This window comes from Hyaena hyaena, unplaced genomic scaffold, assembly GCF_003009895.1.
Source record: "Hyaena hyaena isolate Hyena2069 unplaced genomic scaffold, ASM300989v1 scaffold_417, whole genome shotgun sequence".
Lineage (NCBI taxonomy): Eukaryota > Metazoa > Chordata > Mammalia > Carnivora > Hyaenidae > Hyaena > Hyaena hyaena.
In genome coordinates, this window is record NW_024081050.1 from 563,239 (window position 1) to 580,918 (window position 17,680).

The 17,680-nt window shown below is 35.8% G+C and overlaps 1 protein-coding gene across 2 annotated transcripts in view; it reads left to right on the forward strand.

Annotated features, from left to right (window-relative positions):
* Nucleotides 1-17,680, forward strand: part of LOC120245429 (PARP1 binding protein) — a 61,544-nt gene that overhangs the window by 34,567 nt on the left and 9,297 nt on the right. For both annotated transcript variants that reach the window (XM_039252485.1, XM_039252484.1), the window contains exons 7-9: nucleotides 6,461-6,644; nucleotides 9,806-9,984; nucleotides 12,159-12,240. In XM_039252485.1, coding sequence (XP_039108416.1) covers nucleotides 6,461-6,644; nucleotides 9,806-9,984; nucleotides 12,159-12,240 — 445 coding nt within the window. The remainder of the gene's footprint in view (nucleotides 1-6,460; nucleotides 6,645-9,805; nucleotides 9,985-12,158; nucleotides 12,241-17,680) is intronic.

Below are 17,680 nucleotides of genomic sequence, written 5' to 3' on the forward strand. Positions count from 1 at the left end.
ATAATAATGACTAGCCTATTGGGGCATTGTTTCATTGGTTATTCATTTTGTCTTATAATTTCAACTCCTACTAGTATTTTTGCCGCAGTCCATAAAGATTATAAGAAAAAAAAACAAACCATTTTCTGTTTTTGTCACTTCCTTCTCCTTCCTGAAATTCTTTTTTTTTTTTTTTTAATGTTTATTTATTTTTGAGAAGCAGAGAGACAGAGCTCAAGCAAGGGAGGGGCAGAGAGAGAGAGGGAGACACAGAATCAGAAGCAAGCTCCAGGCTTTAAGCTGTCAGCACAGAGCCCGACGTGGGGCTCGAACCCACACAGATTGTGAAATCATGACCTGAGCCGAAGTCAGATGCTCAACCAACTGAGCCACCCAGGTGCCCCTCCTTCCTGAGATTCTTGAAAAAACAAAATGCTATTCTTTATTCCATTTCCCAATTCTAATGACTTAATATGTATTTCTCACCAGACTGTTAACTCTGTGAGGGTTTTGGTGATTTTCTTCACTAATATCCCTTAGAGTTAACATGGTTTCTGGCACAGAGTAAACACTCAATATTTATTTACTTGTCTGTACTTAATTGACTGACAGTCATTTGCCGTTCCACTCTATTGAAGCTATTCTGCCAAAGATCACTTCTGATCTAGTTGGTATGGTCTTTTTGGACTCATAAAGTCCTTAACTTTGATCATTTTCTCTTAGAACCCTTTCCCCCATATTTCTGAGATTCCATTGTCTTATTTTCCATCTACTCCTAGGACTGCATATATGCAAATTCTAAATCTGTATTTCAGTGGGATTCAAACCTCTTTCCTGAATTTCAAAAATACATCTTTGTCTATAGGTTGTGACCATAAAGGCAACTAAAACTTAACATGTCCCAAACTAAGTCTTCATCTTTATCTGCAAACCTTTTTCTCTTTCTAAAGTAACCCAACTTGTTGAAGCCTCTTTCTCAACTACCTAAGCAGAAATCTGGAACATATCCTAAACTTTTTTTTCACTTTCCCTATCCCTTCTGCCACCAAAACCCATTAATTCTTCTTACTTAACATTTTTTATATTCTTTCTTCTCATCTCTATTACTATAGCTACTATCTTATTTCCATTTTTTATGGAAAGTCTGTTTTCTGATTTTTATCCTTTCTTGCCTGAACTTCTTCACTTCTCTCTGAATTGTTCTTACTGCCTCCAGTCTTGAGTTGCCCCATCCTGTTGTCCTCACTACTGCCAGTGGTCTTTGTAAAACAACAAATGTTACTCCCATGATTAAAATCCTTCACTGATTTCATATTAGGTACAGGATAAGACTCCAGAAACCTCAGTATGATATACAAATTCTAAATACTCTAACTCCTGCTTGTACCTTCCTCTCGCCTGTCTCTCAACCTTAAAACTTAGAGATAAAAATGTATTTAACCTTGTAACTGAGTATAATAGGGTGGAAGTGGTAGGGAAATATAGTGATCTTTGTGTCAAAGGGAGGATGGCGAATAGGGAAGAAATGAAAGAATTGATTCTCACGCTTCCCTCCCCACTGCCAACTTTTCATCAGGCCATCTTAGCTATATTTTGGTTGTATTTCTACATTTTGCCAGTAGGTGCCACTATAAAATGCATGTACTTTCCTGAAAAATATCTTAAATTAGGGGTTTCAGGTTACATAAATTAGTTCTCTGTTGTTCCAATATTTAAAATTATGTATTTCAAGTTTATGACACAACTTTTAATGGTTTAATTTCGGAAAGAGAGAGACAGCGTGAGCAGGGGAGGGTCAGAGAGAGAGGGAAACACAGAATCCCAAACAGGCTCCAGGCTCTGAGCTAGCTGTCAGCATAGAGCCCGATGCGGGGCTCGAACCCACGAACCACGAGATCATGACCTGAGCCGAAGTCGGACGCTTAATTGACTGAGCCACCCAGGCGCCCCATATGACACAACTTTTAAATGTATACTTGAGTTATACTTATTGGATTATTACACATTCATAGGATGTTAAATCTAATTGAAATCTTCTGGTCCAAAATCCTAATGTTACATTTTTCTCATTTAAAAATATTCTACAAGCATTTTTAATATATCTTATCTAGCAGATTTAATCATACTTAATTTTTAAAGATATGTTTTAGCAAATAGCTTTCTAATTCTTGGAGATAGTAGAGGAAAAGCAGTCCATACAGTAAAGTAAGAATATTCAATAATTACACTAAAGTATTACCAATTGTTTGTTTTACTGCTTATTGTTCTCCTTCAGTCACTATGTTTTGAGGGGATTTAATTCTGTTTTCCCTCACTAGCTTTATTTGTCATTTTCCTCCCCAGAGCTCTAACGTGATACATTTGGTCGTCAGTAGCTACAGCTTGCCTCTTTTTCACTTAAATTCTTCCTTTTTTTTTTTTTTTTTAAGTTTATTTATTTATTTTGAGATAGAAAGTGCAAATGGGGGGGGGTGGCAGTGAGCAGACAGAGAGGGAGAGAGAGAGAATCCTAGGCAGGTGCCACACCATCAGTTCAGAGTCCAGTGTGGGGCTCGAACTCATGAACCATGAGACCTCATGATCTGGGCTGAAGTTGGATGCTTAATCAACTGAGCTATCCAGGCACCCCTAAATTCTTCTATTAATGTTTACCCAGCTTTTTCATACGGTTAATTGTAACCTCTTGAAGAGAAATATTTTATTCATTGTATCCCCGTTGCTTAGCACAAATATCCTGGTATCATTTGAGTTAAAACTTCAGAGATTCCAGGCTCTAGAAGCAAGAGTCTGGATTATACCACCATGTTGCTGAGCAGGTATTTGAAGAGCTGACATTTGGCTCTAATAGAGAATGTATAACAAGCAATAGACTAGTCATAACACTAGTGTTTGAGGTATTTTGCCAAAGGTCAAAATGTTCAGCTTGGCAATGATCTGAAACACAAATCATATACACTTTTTTCTAATATAATTTAATCAGGGGATTATATCATCTTTAGTGTATTTGTTCTTGTCGAAGGAATTGAGAAAAGGAAGCAAAGGTGACTTTTACCTAATATCATTGAAAGCATTTTTTTTGCTCTTGTAATTGACATTACAACGCTTTTTCATATTTTATTACCCTTTTGAATCTTCCAAAACCCTTCCATTAGATTATTTCCCAGAAGAAGCACATGATGTTGTGCTTTCATTTTGACTTCATTTCATCCAATTACTTTCTGTGCATTTGATTGAAAATCAAGGAAAAACCATTGAAAAACAAAGTGACATAGTTAATAATGTTGGATAGCATATCTTTTAAATACTTCTTGAATGCATTGATAAGTAGGCATATGTAATGAAAATACTGGCCAAAAACTAGGGGAAGGAAGAACATCAGAGGGAAATCCAGAAGGGAAGCCAGCTTTTATTTTGGGAGTATTAGGTGATTTGGAAGGTCTATTCTTATGCCGCTAACCTCTGAGGGAGCAGGGACAAAGCCCAGGGGCTGTCTAAGATGAGTCTACTGGGACACCATCACTTACAGGGCTACCCACTCTGTAAAATGAACTGAGAATAAGGGCTTTAGCCTGATAAAGGGTTTCTATAAAGACCTCATTACTGGTAAAATGTTTTAGCATTCTATTTAAGGTTTAAAATAAGAGTTCCTACTCTTATCATTTCTTTTTAGCATATTATTGTATGTTTAATTCAGTGTAGTAAGCCAAGATAAAGAAAAGGGAGATTCAACAATTGAAAAGGAAGAAATAAAATTCTGTTTGATAATGATTGCATATGTAGAAAACCCCAGAAAACTAAAGGCACATCATGCATATTAATAGTAGCATTTAACAGTGTTGTTGGACACAGGTCAGTAAACAATAAGCAATTGTATTTCTATGTTATCCCCAAATAGAAAAAAATTTAAAAATTTTTTTTTAATTTTTTTAATTTATTTCAGAGAGAGAGCGCGAGCAGGGGAGGGTCAGAGACAGAGGGAGAGAGACACAGAATCTGAAACAGGCTCCAGGCTCTGAGCTAGCTGTCAGCACAGAGCCTGAGCCGGGGCTTGAACCCATGAACTATGAGATCATGACCTGAGCCAAAGTCAGACGCTTAACCGGCTGAGCCACCCAGGCGCCCCAAAAAAAGTGTTTAAAAAAGAGCTTCAGGGGCGCCTGGGTGGCTCAGTCGGTTAAGCGTCCGACTTCAGCTCAGGTCGTGATCTCGTGGTTCATGGGTTCGAGCCCCGCGTCAGGCTCTGTGCTGACAGCTAACTCAGAGCCTGGAGCCTGTTTCAGATTCTGTGTCTCCCTCTCTCTCTGACCCTCCCCTGCTCGCGCTGTCTCTCTCTCTCTCAGAAATAAATAAAACATTAAAAAAAAAAAGAGCTTCAAAAGTAAAAAATACATAAAATAAAAGCTATACTAGTTCCCTCAGAAGGTTCAGACTCAGTGTGAAATTCTCTGGTTGCCCTCTCCCACCTAAGGCTTTGTGTCCTGATCAAAGTACTGCTAGAGATTTTTGCCTCCAGGAAAACCCATTCATTCTGATTGCCTCCCATTTATAGCTCCCAACTTTCTACTCCAGCTCTTGTCTGTTCCTTTTTTGGGGGGAGAGATTAGGTGGTATTTAGAGATTTCCCTCATTCCTGCCAAACTCTGTGAGATGTCCCCCCAGGGTATTTAGTCTGCCAGAGTGTAAGTGGAAAGCAGAAAGCCCCGAAGTACTTTTGTATAACAAATTATATGAATAATCATAAAATATGTATTTTTTGTCTTACTATTAAAAACTTCTTACTGTTGTGTGTGATAGTGGTCATTTATTTAATTAACGTATCAGTCACTTCTTTGTGCCGAGTATAAACTGGTAGTATAAAGATTAGCATTGTTCCTTTCTCAAGGAGCTTTTTCTTTCTTTTAATTGAAATGTTTCCCAAGCTTATATAGTTGTTAGAATCACCTGTGGTACTTTTAAAACAATACAACTATTCAGTACTCTTCTCTGCAGTTTATGATTCAATAAGGTGGGATCTGGAGTTGATTTTTTAAACAAATGTTGATATGATTCTGATAATCAGGCAAATTTGGAAGACACTGGTCTAATCATACATTTAAGTGTTTCTGCAATTTTCATATAACTTTCCTTCTGTATTTGGACCAGCTGTTTGATTGTAAACAATCATATTTCCAGTGTTTCTTAGGAAAACTGACTTCTTCCCTAAAACATAAAACCTGGCAATAAGGCAACGTGGATTAGAACTTTAATTCATAATTTCCTTTATGCTACTATAAAAGTCACAGAAAAGTTTGGGGCGCCTGGATGGCTCAGTGGATTAAGTTTCCAACTCTTGATTTTGGCTCAGGTCATGATCTTATGGTTCTTGGGATTGAGCCCTGTGTCAGGCTCTGCACTGAGAGTTGAGCCTGCTTGGGTTTCTCTCTCTTTCTCTCTCTGCACCTCTTCTCTTTGCATGTGCGCAGGCACCCGCTCTCCCTCTCTCTCAAATAAACATTAAAAAAAAAAAAGGTCACAGAAAAGTTAAACAGAATACCCAGGGTAGAAGGGGGTAGGAGAGGTGCTTTCTTGTGCTCAGGTATTCTGACTTTATAGCCAGGCCATACAACCTTCTCCTTTAGCACTGCACAACCTTCCCAGGGATATCTCCAGGAATGGAGATCTCCTGACTTAAAAAGCCCTCTTCTATTGTTGGACACCTCTAATTTCTTCCTTGTAATAGATCAAACTCCTTCTTCCTATATATTTCTCACATTTTTTTAGGTCAGGCTTCTAGAGCAGGAACTGCAACCTTAAATTCATTCAGGCTCAGGCTTAGTATAAAGAAATAATTGATTTCAGGTTTTTTAAACACTTGTCTATTGGACATAGTTGGTCCAGTCTCTGGTTTGCTTTAGATCGGTATTAACTAGCTTAATTTCCCCTTCCACATGATAACAGTTCTCATATTAGAATGCAATACCATGCTTCAGGTCAGTCCTCACTACCTCCTTCCTAGCTCAGACACTGTGTTCTTGGACAAGCTATTTAACCTTTTTGAGATGCAATTTTCTCATCTGTGATTTAAGAGTAATAATACTTAGTGAATGAATTTTTAAGATTAAAGTAATGTAGGATTCTAGGTATAAATTGAGAGGTAGTGTTTCTATTACCTTGTATCTAAGCATACATATTTTTAAGTTTATTATGTATGTATAACTGTATCTGAAACTGTTATTATATATCATATTTAACTAAAATATTGCCCTTCAGCTTTCAAATCAAGAAGTAACTTACTTTATTGAAATGACTTGCTTTTAGAAAAACTTGTAAATTTTGTTTCTCATGGTTCTCATCCTTTTCTTAATTGTGTTAGTTTGCTTTATAAGACCAGTGTCCTATTTTTTGGAAAGTGTTGATTAACTCTGAGAAGTATATTTTCAAGCTTATAAGCATATTGTCATTTCTAATACTATTATAAAGGTGATCTTATTTCTATTTTCAGCATTGCAGGGGGTCGGATACTCTCAGTGATAAAGATGCAGCTGATTAAAGGCCAAAACAGCAGGGATCCTTTTTGTAAAGCAGTAGAGGAAGTCACTCAGGATTTGGATTTGAGGATTAAAAATATTATCAATTCTCAACAAGGAGATGTAGCTCTTAGTACCACTGACATCAGTCCTGCACGGGTAATGAGCTTTTTATTTTTCATTATCCTTCTATACAAAACATTATCGCATCTACTTGTTATAGAAATGGTTTACTGTTGCTACTTAAGTCAGAAGAATGTGTTTCCTGTGTTATAAGATGTTGAAAATTTAAGTTTCTCGATAGGATTATATAGGATTATGTCCAACTTGAGTAAATCATAACATCTTTGGGCCAGTTGTCTGTGTTTGTTAAAGAAGGCATTGGATAATCTTCACTATCCCTTGTAGCACTAGAAGTTTATAATTCATAATGGACATTACGGTATTTTGTGATGTTTTTCAATAATTATTCTTATGAAACCATTATTTTCCCATTCAAATATAAAATAAAAGCCAGGTTTCTCAGGTTCTGATCCTTATACTAGGTTCTCTGTAGAACAGCAAGAGAAATGTTTTCTATTCAGTTTATTTTTCTTCAATAGAATTTTTAAATCTTTATGATGTGTTCTTTTCTACCTCTTACCAGCCTACTGCAAATATTAGGAATTTCTCCTATACTTAAAAATCTTGTAGCTATATATTCCCCGAGCATTTATCTGTTTCTTCTTGTTGTTGTTGTTTTAACATAGGGAATCAAACACTGTATGGTGCAATAACTATAGTGTTATAGGAGAATTTTTTTTACCATCTTTTCAGCTCTAGAAAAGAATTTTGGGTCATGTGTTATAATCTATTTGTTGCAGTTATTCAAGCAACAAAAGCCCCTTTTTATTAGGTGTGACTCTAATAATCAGAGCATGAGGAAAGACTTTTGCTTGTATTTTATTCATCTGTTTATTCATAGAACCATTTTTAATTATTTTTCTATAAAAATGCATGTTTTTAGATTAACTTGAAGGTGGGACATAGGGGAGATTCTGGGTTGTTGCTCCATGTGTCTCATGTATGTTAACACCTCCTGTGACTAGCTTGGCTCAAATGACATCCAGGTTATTACTATACGTCTAAGTCAGGAACTGTCACAACTCAAGTAATTAAGAGCACCAGTCTCTCCTATTTCCTGTCACAACAACTAAAGATCCAACCTGATTCTTAATTTTATGTTTTCAGCCAAATCAGAAATCTTTGAAAAATACTGCCCAATAATTCTTAGTGAGTTAACATTAAACAATGTGGACTTCTCACTGGTACCAATGAAAAATCTGTGTTAAGCACATATTATTGTGAGAGGCACATAAAGTGTGATAGCAGTCATTATTGTGATAAGCAATTTGTTAAGATTCTAGTGCAGCTATACAGGAAGGTTTGGTCAAGCCAAGTAGAGAAAGGAGGCCAACACCATGTTGATGGAAGCTGATTATAGCCGCACCACAACCGAGGTCTCCGGGTGACTTTGATATTTAGGCACAATGTCCACCATACCATATGGGTTAGGCACTGTCATTACCCCTATTTTACCAGTGATATAACTGAAGCACACAGCAAGGCTAAAGAACTTTTCCAGAATAAGGCACCTACTACTAGTAAGTTGGTATCAAACCCAGCTAGAAATATCTTCAGTTTGTGTTTACATGTGTCCATATATAATGTTGTATTATCATATATTTTCCCTTATTCTGTCTAGTCACTAAGTTTTTCTAGCTCTCCTCTTTTAATCTGCTTTTTTCTTTATCTCCACTCTTACTATCTTAGTTCACTGCTACTACCTTCTCCTTTTCCAGGCTGGACTATTACAGTCTCTTAATTTGTGTTCCTATCTCCAGACTTTGTAACCTTCTTACCCTGGAATATATTTGATACATTACCATCATTTTTCTAAAATCTTTTTTTTTAATTTTTTAAAAAATTCATTTTTGAGAGAGAGAGAAAGAGAGACAGTGTGAGCAGGGGAGGGTCAGAGAGAGAGACACACACAGAATCTGAAGCAGGCTCCAGGCTCTGAGCTAGCTGTCAGCACAGAGCCCAATGCGAGTCTCGAACCCACAAACTGTGAGATCATGACCTGAGCCTAAGTCAGATGCTTAACCGACTGAACCACCCAGGCATCCCCATTTTTCTAAAATCTAAATAGAATCATTGATGTCCTTGCTTAATAAAGCAAAAGATTTTAACTATGTAACAGACTGACTTATAATTTCTTTGCCAGATATACAAAGCTTTCCTAGGTTCATCCTGCATAACTCTCCCTCTGTTATTCTGTTCTTCAGCCATATCGTTACCTGGTTCTTGAAAGTACTAATATCTCTCCTACCCCTATGTGTCTCCTCCTCCATGAAGCCATCTTTGATTCCTGAGTAAATTGTTCACTACCTTTTATGTGCTCCTATTGTACCATGTATACCTTCTGTTAGAAATAGCACATAAGGGTGTGCCTGGGTGGCTCAGTTGGTTAAGCCTCATCCAACTCTTGATTTCAGCTCAGATCATGATCTCATGGTTCCTGAGATCAAGCTCCTACGAGCCCCGTGGCGGGCTCTGTGCCGACCGCTGTGGAGCCTGCTTGGTCTTCTCTCTCCCTCTCTGCCCTTCAGCTGCTTGCATGTGTGCATTTTATCTCTCCTTTTCTGTCTCTCTCCTTCCCCCTCAAAAATAAACATGAAAAAATATATAGCACTTAGTACTTTATAGTGCACTTGTTGGTTACTTACTTATTTTGTTTAGAAGACTATGGGTTCCTTGAGGCAGTGGCTTTTACCTTTGTAGCCTTAGCTTCAAACACTGCTTGGGACTTGCTATGTTCTTATCAGTGGATTACTGAGTGAATGAATGTCAACTGATTTTTATTTTTTACATTTGAATACATCTTTATGGCCATCTGTGGGGTTGGTATTCAGATCAACAGAACCCCATCTCTCTTTGGTATAAAAAAGAAAAATACACAAGGAGTTAAGTCATGAGGCTGGGGTCACATAGCTAGATAGTTACTAAATTTTTCTGACTTAAAGCCTGGGATGTTATTTTGTTCAGAACCAATGTCTTCCCTGATGATACTATTTTCTATATTCTTTTGTGCTTCTGGAAGGTGTTAAGATTGATTTTAGTATGACTTGAGGGAGTTGCCTTAAAGCCCTTTCCCATGGCTGATTCTTTTATTACTTGAACTATAAGAAGAGGAGAACGGTGGCATGAGAAATGGAAGAGAATGGCTGATTGACCCAACTTCGATTGTTACATTTACTTAATATTATTTTTTGCTGTAGCCAAAATCTTATGCCATAAACCATGGCACTGCATACTGTGGCAGAGATACTGTGAAAATTTTACTAGTTCTTTTGGATGAGGAAGCAGCCAGTTTGCCTACCAAAAACAAAGCAGAGCTTTTATATGATGATGAAAACACAGTTCATCATAATGGAATTTCTGTTCTTACACTTTTTAGGTAAGTAATGTAGAAGTTATATGTATATGAATGTTATCTCTAGGCTATAAAAGGAATGTTTGAAAGAACACTTCATTAAGTAAAAAACACATGCTCTGGTAAGAAACTTGTAGACTACACAAAAGTGTGAAGAGAGAAGACAAAAGTTAAAGGGAGATCGAACATTTGGATGTGAGAAAGTTATATATAGAGAGAGACACATAGTATCTTCTGAGAGTATGACAGGTAGTTTTGTTTTGTTTTTTATTTTTTTGTGCTTGTTTTTTACTTCGGAAATACCTATTTTCTTTGTCATGTGTGTCGGGAACTTTGCTAACTGCTTTCACTTACATTATCTCAGCTCTCATAACAACCTCTTTCAATAATATCCTCACTTTATAAGTGAAGAATTAGACACTTGAGAGAGAAAAAGATTAAGTAATTTGCTTAAGAGAGCACAGTTAAGCAAGCAGTAAAAGTGTCTTGCTCCAAAACCTAAGGTGTCTACACCCTCCAAGGATTGTGCTGTTTTTCATGAGAACCAAAGAGAGCATATATACCAAACTTAACCTGGAATTGGCATCTTTTGGTTCTTCCTCACATTATGAAGAAAAACACTTACTAAATTAGTGTTGATATTCTGTGCAAGACATTGATATGCTCTAGTTTTAACAACTAGGTCAAACATTGAATAAGTTGGTGATGTTTTTCATTAATGAACATTCATTTATAGAAACATGTAAAACTTTAGAGCAGTGATTTTAAATTGTATTTAGTACATTGTGGAGAAACTTTACAAAGTCATTGTATTGTTTGATTTCTTCTATTTTTCTCTTCCCTTTAAAGAGAAATTTTACAATGGTCTGTCATTCAGTGTTGTCCTCCAATTTATTTAAACCCTTTTCACCAGCTTTCAATAATTATCTTTTACATTATGATATAATTCTTCCATATTCTACCTCAAAAGTGTCCAAATATTTTCCTAACAATGAAAATGTATCAACAATTTTTGAAAAAATTATAAAGAAAATGAATCTTTATTTTTCTCTTCTCTTACCTTCTTTTCAGCACAGTTTGCTTTTTAGGTAAAATCATAAATGATTATTTTCTCAGATTCAATTCTACCATTTTCATAAAGTTATTTTGTGTTTATAGAATTTTTTTTAACAAAATTAATCCCTACATCCATTTTAAAGAGGTGTTTTTCTCAGTCATGTGGCCAAATATATTTTTTGATTTTTCACTCTTTTATTTAGTAGGAGAAATCTGAAACAATGGGTAATATAAAATATAGAGTTAAAATCTCAGAATCATAGTCCATGAATATATTTTCCTTGCCAAACAAAATCTACCAATCTATATTAAAGCATTAAGTTTTAGATGATTTTGAAAAATATAGTGAGTAAATATAACCATAACCATAGTGTTTTATCTGATTGCTAATCTTTGTTTTTTCCTCCTCTTCATAGTGGCCAAACATACTTCATTTGTTTATAGTTACCTTAGTATTTGCAGTTGTCATTGTGCAGGCAAGTACCAGTTCTTGGTAAAGTGAATTTTTAGTGGTCTGCATTGAAATGATAAAATTAAGGACAATGTGGTGTATGAATATAAGTCAATGTAAGGTTATAAACGAGTATTTCTTAGAATAGACTATTCTTTATTCTTATATAACAGTCTTTTGAGTTAAAGAGGTTATGACTCTGGCTCTATTAAGCCAGAAAGGAATTTATTGAGGAATCCAGGTTTGTCTGGCTCCAAAGCTCCAGCGTTTCTTTCTCCATTGTGCCTTCTTTGACCGTCCTATTTCTAAACTGTATTTTTCTCTTGAATTCCCCTGCTATGGCACTTGTCCTTTTTTATTTTAAATTTTAGTTGTATGGATGTCTTATTTCCTTTACTTTAGGCTTCAGGATGCCTGAATTCAGGGCAATGAATGAATCACTTTCTGTCCTTCATAATATCTTACACAGTACCTTACATAGATCAGAAACTCAGATATGTAGTGCCTGTATTAGTTAACTTAGCAAATTATTAATACTTAGAACTTTCAATAGTAATACTGACACTTTTATATAATATTATAAACAACTAAATTAAGTTGTCTTTATTTCATTATTGCTTTGGGATGGGGAGGAGCAAAAACAAGTTTAAAACCTTCTTTGTTTATAAATTTTTGCTTTTTTTGCACATAGATCTCCCATACAAGTGATTAATTCATCAGTGAAACCCCTAAGAGAACGCATCCATAAGTCAGTGCAAGAGAAAAAAACTAAGGTACAGTTTAATGTACTGTCATAAAAATGATTAAAAAAGTCTTTTGGTAGAAGATATAAATATAGAAATCTGATCTGGATATTGTAATTATACATGGAACAATAGGAATTAAATGGAAAATGAGTTAAGACATTGACATACAGAAACTTTCCTTTTATACAATCTTGGCTAATTGTTCCTTGGCTTATTCTATATGCTGGACCTAAAAGAAGGAAAGGAATAAGCACTTGCTCTTCTAAGTGTTCAATAAATGTCTGTTCAGTGAATGAAGGGGAAAACGAAGAAGACACGGTTTTCTCATTTCCATTACTCACATTTTATTTTTTATTTTTCTTAATGTTTATTTATTTTGAGAGAGAGAACAAGACAGGAGGGTCAGAGAGAGAGAAAAAAAGAGAATTTTGAGCAGGCTCTGTGCAGAACCCAATGTGGGGCTTGATCTCATGAACTGTGAGATCACGACCTGAGCTGAAATTAAGAGTCAGGTGCTCAACTGACTGAGACACTCAGGCATTCATTATTACTCAGATTTTAAACTGAATCCCAAGAGACTATATATTCCATTTTTTCCTGCCTGCAGATATTACGACACAATATAATTAATTGTAGATTGAGACATGGAGGACATTTCATACTGTTTATTGACTAGAGCTATTCCTTATATCTTTATTTGGTTTGAACTAAGTTTTCCTGACCTCATTTTAGATGCTAGTGCCTATAAGTAGCGAGTAATGCATTTTTTAAGTGTTTAAAATTTTCTTGGTCTTATTTTTCGAAAAGAAACTGGTCCTAACTCATTTAGCATATTTGTTGAGTATCTACTATGTGCTAGATATGCTTCTGTGGTTGGGAATTCATTCATTTGTGCAACAAAATTTTCATGTCAAATTTACAATTAACCTTAAATTATCAAACAGTTATTCATCTTGATACAACTTGAGGAACTCTAATTTGTATGCTGTTTATATTCCCATTTGGAAAGTTAGTCCCAGTTCACAAAAGTTTTAGTTATCGGTTTTTTCTACATACTCAAAACCCATTTAGTTTATATTAATAAGTCTTGTCTTTCTTTTGGTTACTGTTAGTTGTTAGTACTTAATACGTGTAGACGACATCAGAGAGTTTTATATGATTTTTCTGTGGATAAAATTTGTCAACCTTTTGTTATAGTACTTAAGTACTTGTAGTCAAGGCATAAGATTTTAAACAACAACAACAAAAAAAGTCCGTTTTTTGGACTTGATTAGAAACAGAAATGTAATGTATACATTCTTTAATTTTTTTACCTGCTATGGATACTGACAGACTTTAATATTTTCATTTAAAGATCATTGGGATATTTTGTTAGAACTAAGTAAATCAAAATGAAGAAGTCTATCTGAAGAATGAAAAGTCTTTTTTGTTTCTTTTTTTAGAAATTGGTAAGTCAGCTAATTACTATAAAATTTATATACAAACTTAGAAAGTTTGGGAAGTAGAGGAGAGATTGTCTAATCCAGTCTCATTTATAGATATGGAAACCAAAATCTTGAGAAAATACTTTATCTAAGATTTCATAACTACTATGACATCTTTTATACCATGTGCAAAGCCATGGGTAAATACTAATGAAATTAAAATCACATTATTTCTGTTACCTAATAGTGGAGCTGTCTTAGTCTACATAGCTCTGAAACCAGATGGCAATAGAGAGGGGGAGGAATTGTTTATGATAAATATACTGTAAAAAAGCAAGGTGTGAAAGTAATTGGTTTAGCCAGGTATATAGCTGAACCATAGCCAGGTACAGTATTTTGTTGGAATAGCACAAATGTTACAAATATTTACTACTAAGTAACTATGGAAAAGCAGTTTAACAGCTTATTACCTATTATTCTGTAACTTTTGCTCTTTTGGTGTATAGTTCTTTTTCTAGTCATGGAAACAATATATGATCTACCCTTGAAATAGTGTCTTGGAAAGAGCACTTCAAAAGTAGAAAATATTAGGGAACTTAGAATTTTGATGTCATAGATGATAATAAATTGAAATATCCATGTCATTATTATTTGGAGCAAATTAACTTTTCTTAGATTTTAGTTACCTCATTTGTAATAAAAATAGATATGCCTCTAATCACAGAATCTTGTAAAACCATATTCATTTTAAGTCTTTGAGTTTTATTTCCTACGATTGCTTTTAGAAACTTGTCCATGCCAGTCAAATAAGTTCCCCTTCAATAGAAAGCAGAAGGTTCTTCTGAAACTACATGGTTTTGATAGGAAGCTATTGAGAAGCTTCCCATTGTAACCCCCAGTTCCAAGTAGTTCAGACAAGTATCCTCACACCTCTTTCTCAAAAGGTTTCCCTCCTTATATCCCTGTAAATTAATTAATTTTATTCCTTTCAGCTTGGTTTAACAGATTTCTGCACATCAGGCACAACTGAAAAGTCACATGTACAGGTCTTTTCCTTATTTTAAGTCTAATGTTTTTGCCCATATTGAATGTATGTCACACAGATGTATAATAGTACATACATAATCATCAGCATTAACTGATTTCATAACTTAAGTGAGCTGATCAGGAAAATACTGGATCTTTAAAACGTGGAGTAGCCAGAGCAGTGAAAAGTAGGCCTCAGGTAGTGTGAAAAATAGACTGGCTGTAACTCTGGTACCTTCATAAGCAGCCAGGTAGTCCAGTGCTCATACTGTTAGAAAATTCTTAACCTAAACCTCCAACCTTAAACTTTAGAGTGTTACAAACCTCTGAGTCTATCCAGATTAAAATGGTAGATTGAGTTTAACTCATAGAATTTCTCTCCCCTCAAAATGACTATAAAATAGTAACAGCTAGCAAAAACCTTCACCAAGAGCAAACAAAAAGAAAAATGCAATTAGATTCAATAACTTAAAATACGATGGCTAAGGAAAGAAACGGAAAATTTCAGAGTGAAGACGCACAGCATGACTTAGCAACTTAATATGGCTCAAGTTCCCACATATTACACTAGTCAGCTGACAAATCCTGAGAATTATCACAATTATTTCTCAAACTGAAAAAAATTTTTTTTTCTCCTTTTCAGAGGAATAGTAGAAGTGGCAACTAGATAGTAATGTGGTTAAAATGTAAAAAACAACCCTGGAACTTATACACTTAACACAAATGAAACCTCTAGTGTTACATAGTGAACTGGGGAAATTATCTAAATGATCCCTTTCCATTTGAATGAGTTATAGTCTAAGTAGAGAGAGTGAACTTTCTTATAGTACATAGAATGTATAATAAACTCTTAGGAGAGAGTGTAGAACCCAGAAATGTTTTCAGACTGTCTCCTCAGCTGAACACTACTTCTGCCTCCACCATTCCTCAGGCTACTAAAAACTGAGGAATAACAGAAAGTATGCAGCCTTCAAAATGTAACTGAGGAGAAAGTAAAAGGCTCTCAGAGAAGGAGGGAACAGAATCAAGAAATCACTCACCTACTTGGACGCTTCTGTTTCGAACTAAGATATAGTAGGCCGTGAGAGAATACCATTTCTGCTACAATAACAAATAAAAAGCAGATAAGTTAGGAAGAATATATTTTAAAGACATAGAAAAGCTATGTAAGCAAAGCAATTTAAGTAAACTAAAAGTCTGGGGAGAGTAAAGTCTTTCTGAGGTGATTGATGTTGGCCCACATAAAGGAACTCTACTGAGGGAAGTAGTAACCAACAAAGACTGGATGTCTTGAGGGGCTGGCAAAAATTTGAAAACTTTAGGAGCCCTGAATGCATGGTTATTTCTACCTAGTGCACATATGCTAGACTTTTTGTTTGTTTTTAGAGATAGGGAGAGAGATAAAGAGAGTGCGAGCAGGGGAGAAGGGCAGAGAGAGAGAGAGAATCCCAAGCAGGCTCCATTTTCAGTGTGGAGCCTGCCATGGGGTTCAGTCCCACAACCCTAGGATCATGCTGAAATCAAGAGTCGGATGCTCAACCATCTGGGCCACCTAGGCGTCCCAACATATGCTCAATTTTGATTTTTTTTTTTTAATGTTCTGTCCACTTTTGAGAGAGAGAAAGAGAGAAAGCATGAGCAGGGGAAGGTCAGAGAAAGAAGGAGACACAGAATCCGAAGACAGGCTCCAGGCTCTGAGCTGTCAGCACAGAGCCTGACGCGGGGCTCGAACTCACAAACCGTGAGATCATGACCTGAGCCAAAGTTGGATGCTCAGCCGACTGACATATGTTCGATTTTGAAGCTAAGTGGGTGCCTAAGAAGCCTCAATTCCATAGACCAAAATCACTGATGATCTTGAGATAGCTAGAAGACAAGGCCCTGCTTGAGGAGTGGGAACTGCCTTTAATACATGGCTGTCTCCTTTTCAACCTATTTGTCATATTTGGAAATGGAGTAAGTAAGAAGGAAGACAAAGGGGACAGTGGGAAAACCCCTGAAAGACAAAACTGAATTCCCCACACTTTTCAGGTCAGAGACAATAAAGATCCATTGAAAGCCTGAGAAGGACATTCCTGAGGAAGAGATAAGAACCAGATGGCAAATGTAAATTATGATAAGTGCAACCTAGCTCTTATTCAACTTAGTCCCTGACTGCATTTAGGTTATCAGCCCTTTGCTGTGTCTGCTTAAGAGACAATGAAAACCCTTGTAGACAGAGGAAGTTTCTTCATCTGGAGTCTCTAAAGTTTCTTTATACACAATATTCAGCACGAAATAAAATATACTTGACATGAAAAGAGGTAGAAAGATTTGTCCTTTAACTAAGAGAGAAAACTAACAGTAGTGGCAGACTTACAAATAATCCAGATATTAGAACTAACTGATAAGGAATTAAAAATTTTTCAACATGTAAAAGCAATTGTAGGAAGAGATGGGCAAAATAGATGAAGATTGGGGAAATCCAGCAGAGAATTAAAATCTATAAAACAGAACCAAAGAAGCATTCCAGAACAGTTTAACATTATCTGAAATCAGGAACTCATGAGATGAGCTTAATATTTGACCAGACATAGCATTATTAGGTGACAAAAGTAGACTTGGAGATAGGTCATTAGAAAAATCTCCAAACTAAAGCAAAGAGAGAGTAAAGAATTTAAAAATCGATAGAAAAGTGCAGGACACAGAGAAAAAGTCTAACATGTACCTAATTAGAGTCCCAGAATGAGTGGAGAAAATAGGAAAGAAATAGTATTTAAAAAAAAAATTTTTTTTTTTTTTTTAATTTCTGAGAGAGAGAGAGAGAGAGAGAGAGAGAGAGTGAGCAGGGGAGAGTCAGAGAGAGAGGGAGACAGAATCTGAAGCAGGCTCCAGGCTCTGAGCTAGCTGTCAGCACAGAGCCCGACATGGGGCTTGAACCCACGAACCATGAGATCATGACCTGAGCCGAAGTCGGACGCTTAACCAACTGAGCCACCCAGGCGCTCAGAAATAGTATTTTTAGAAGACGTGGAGAA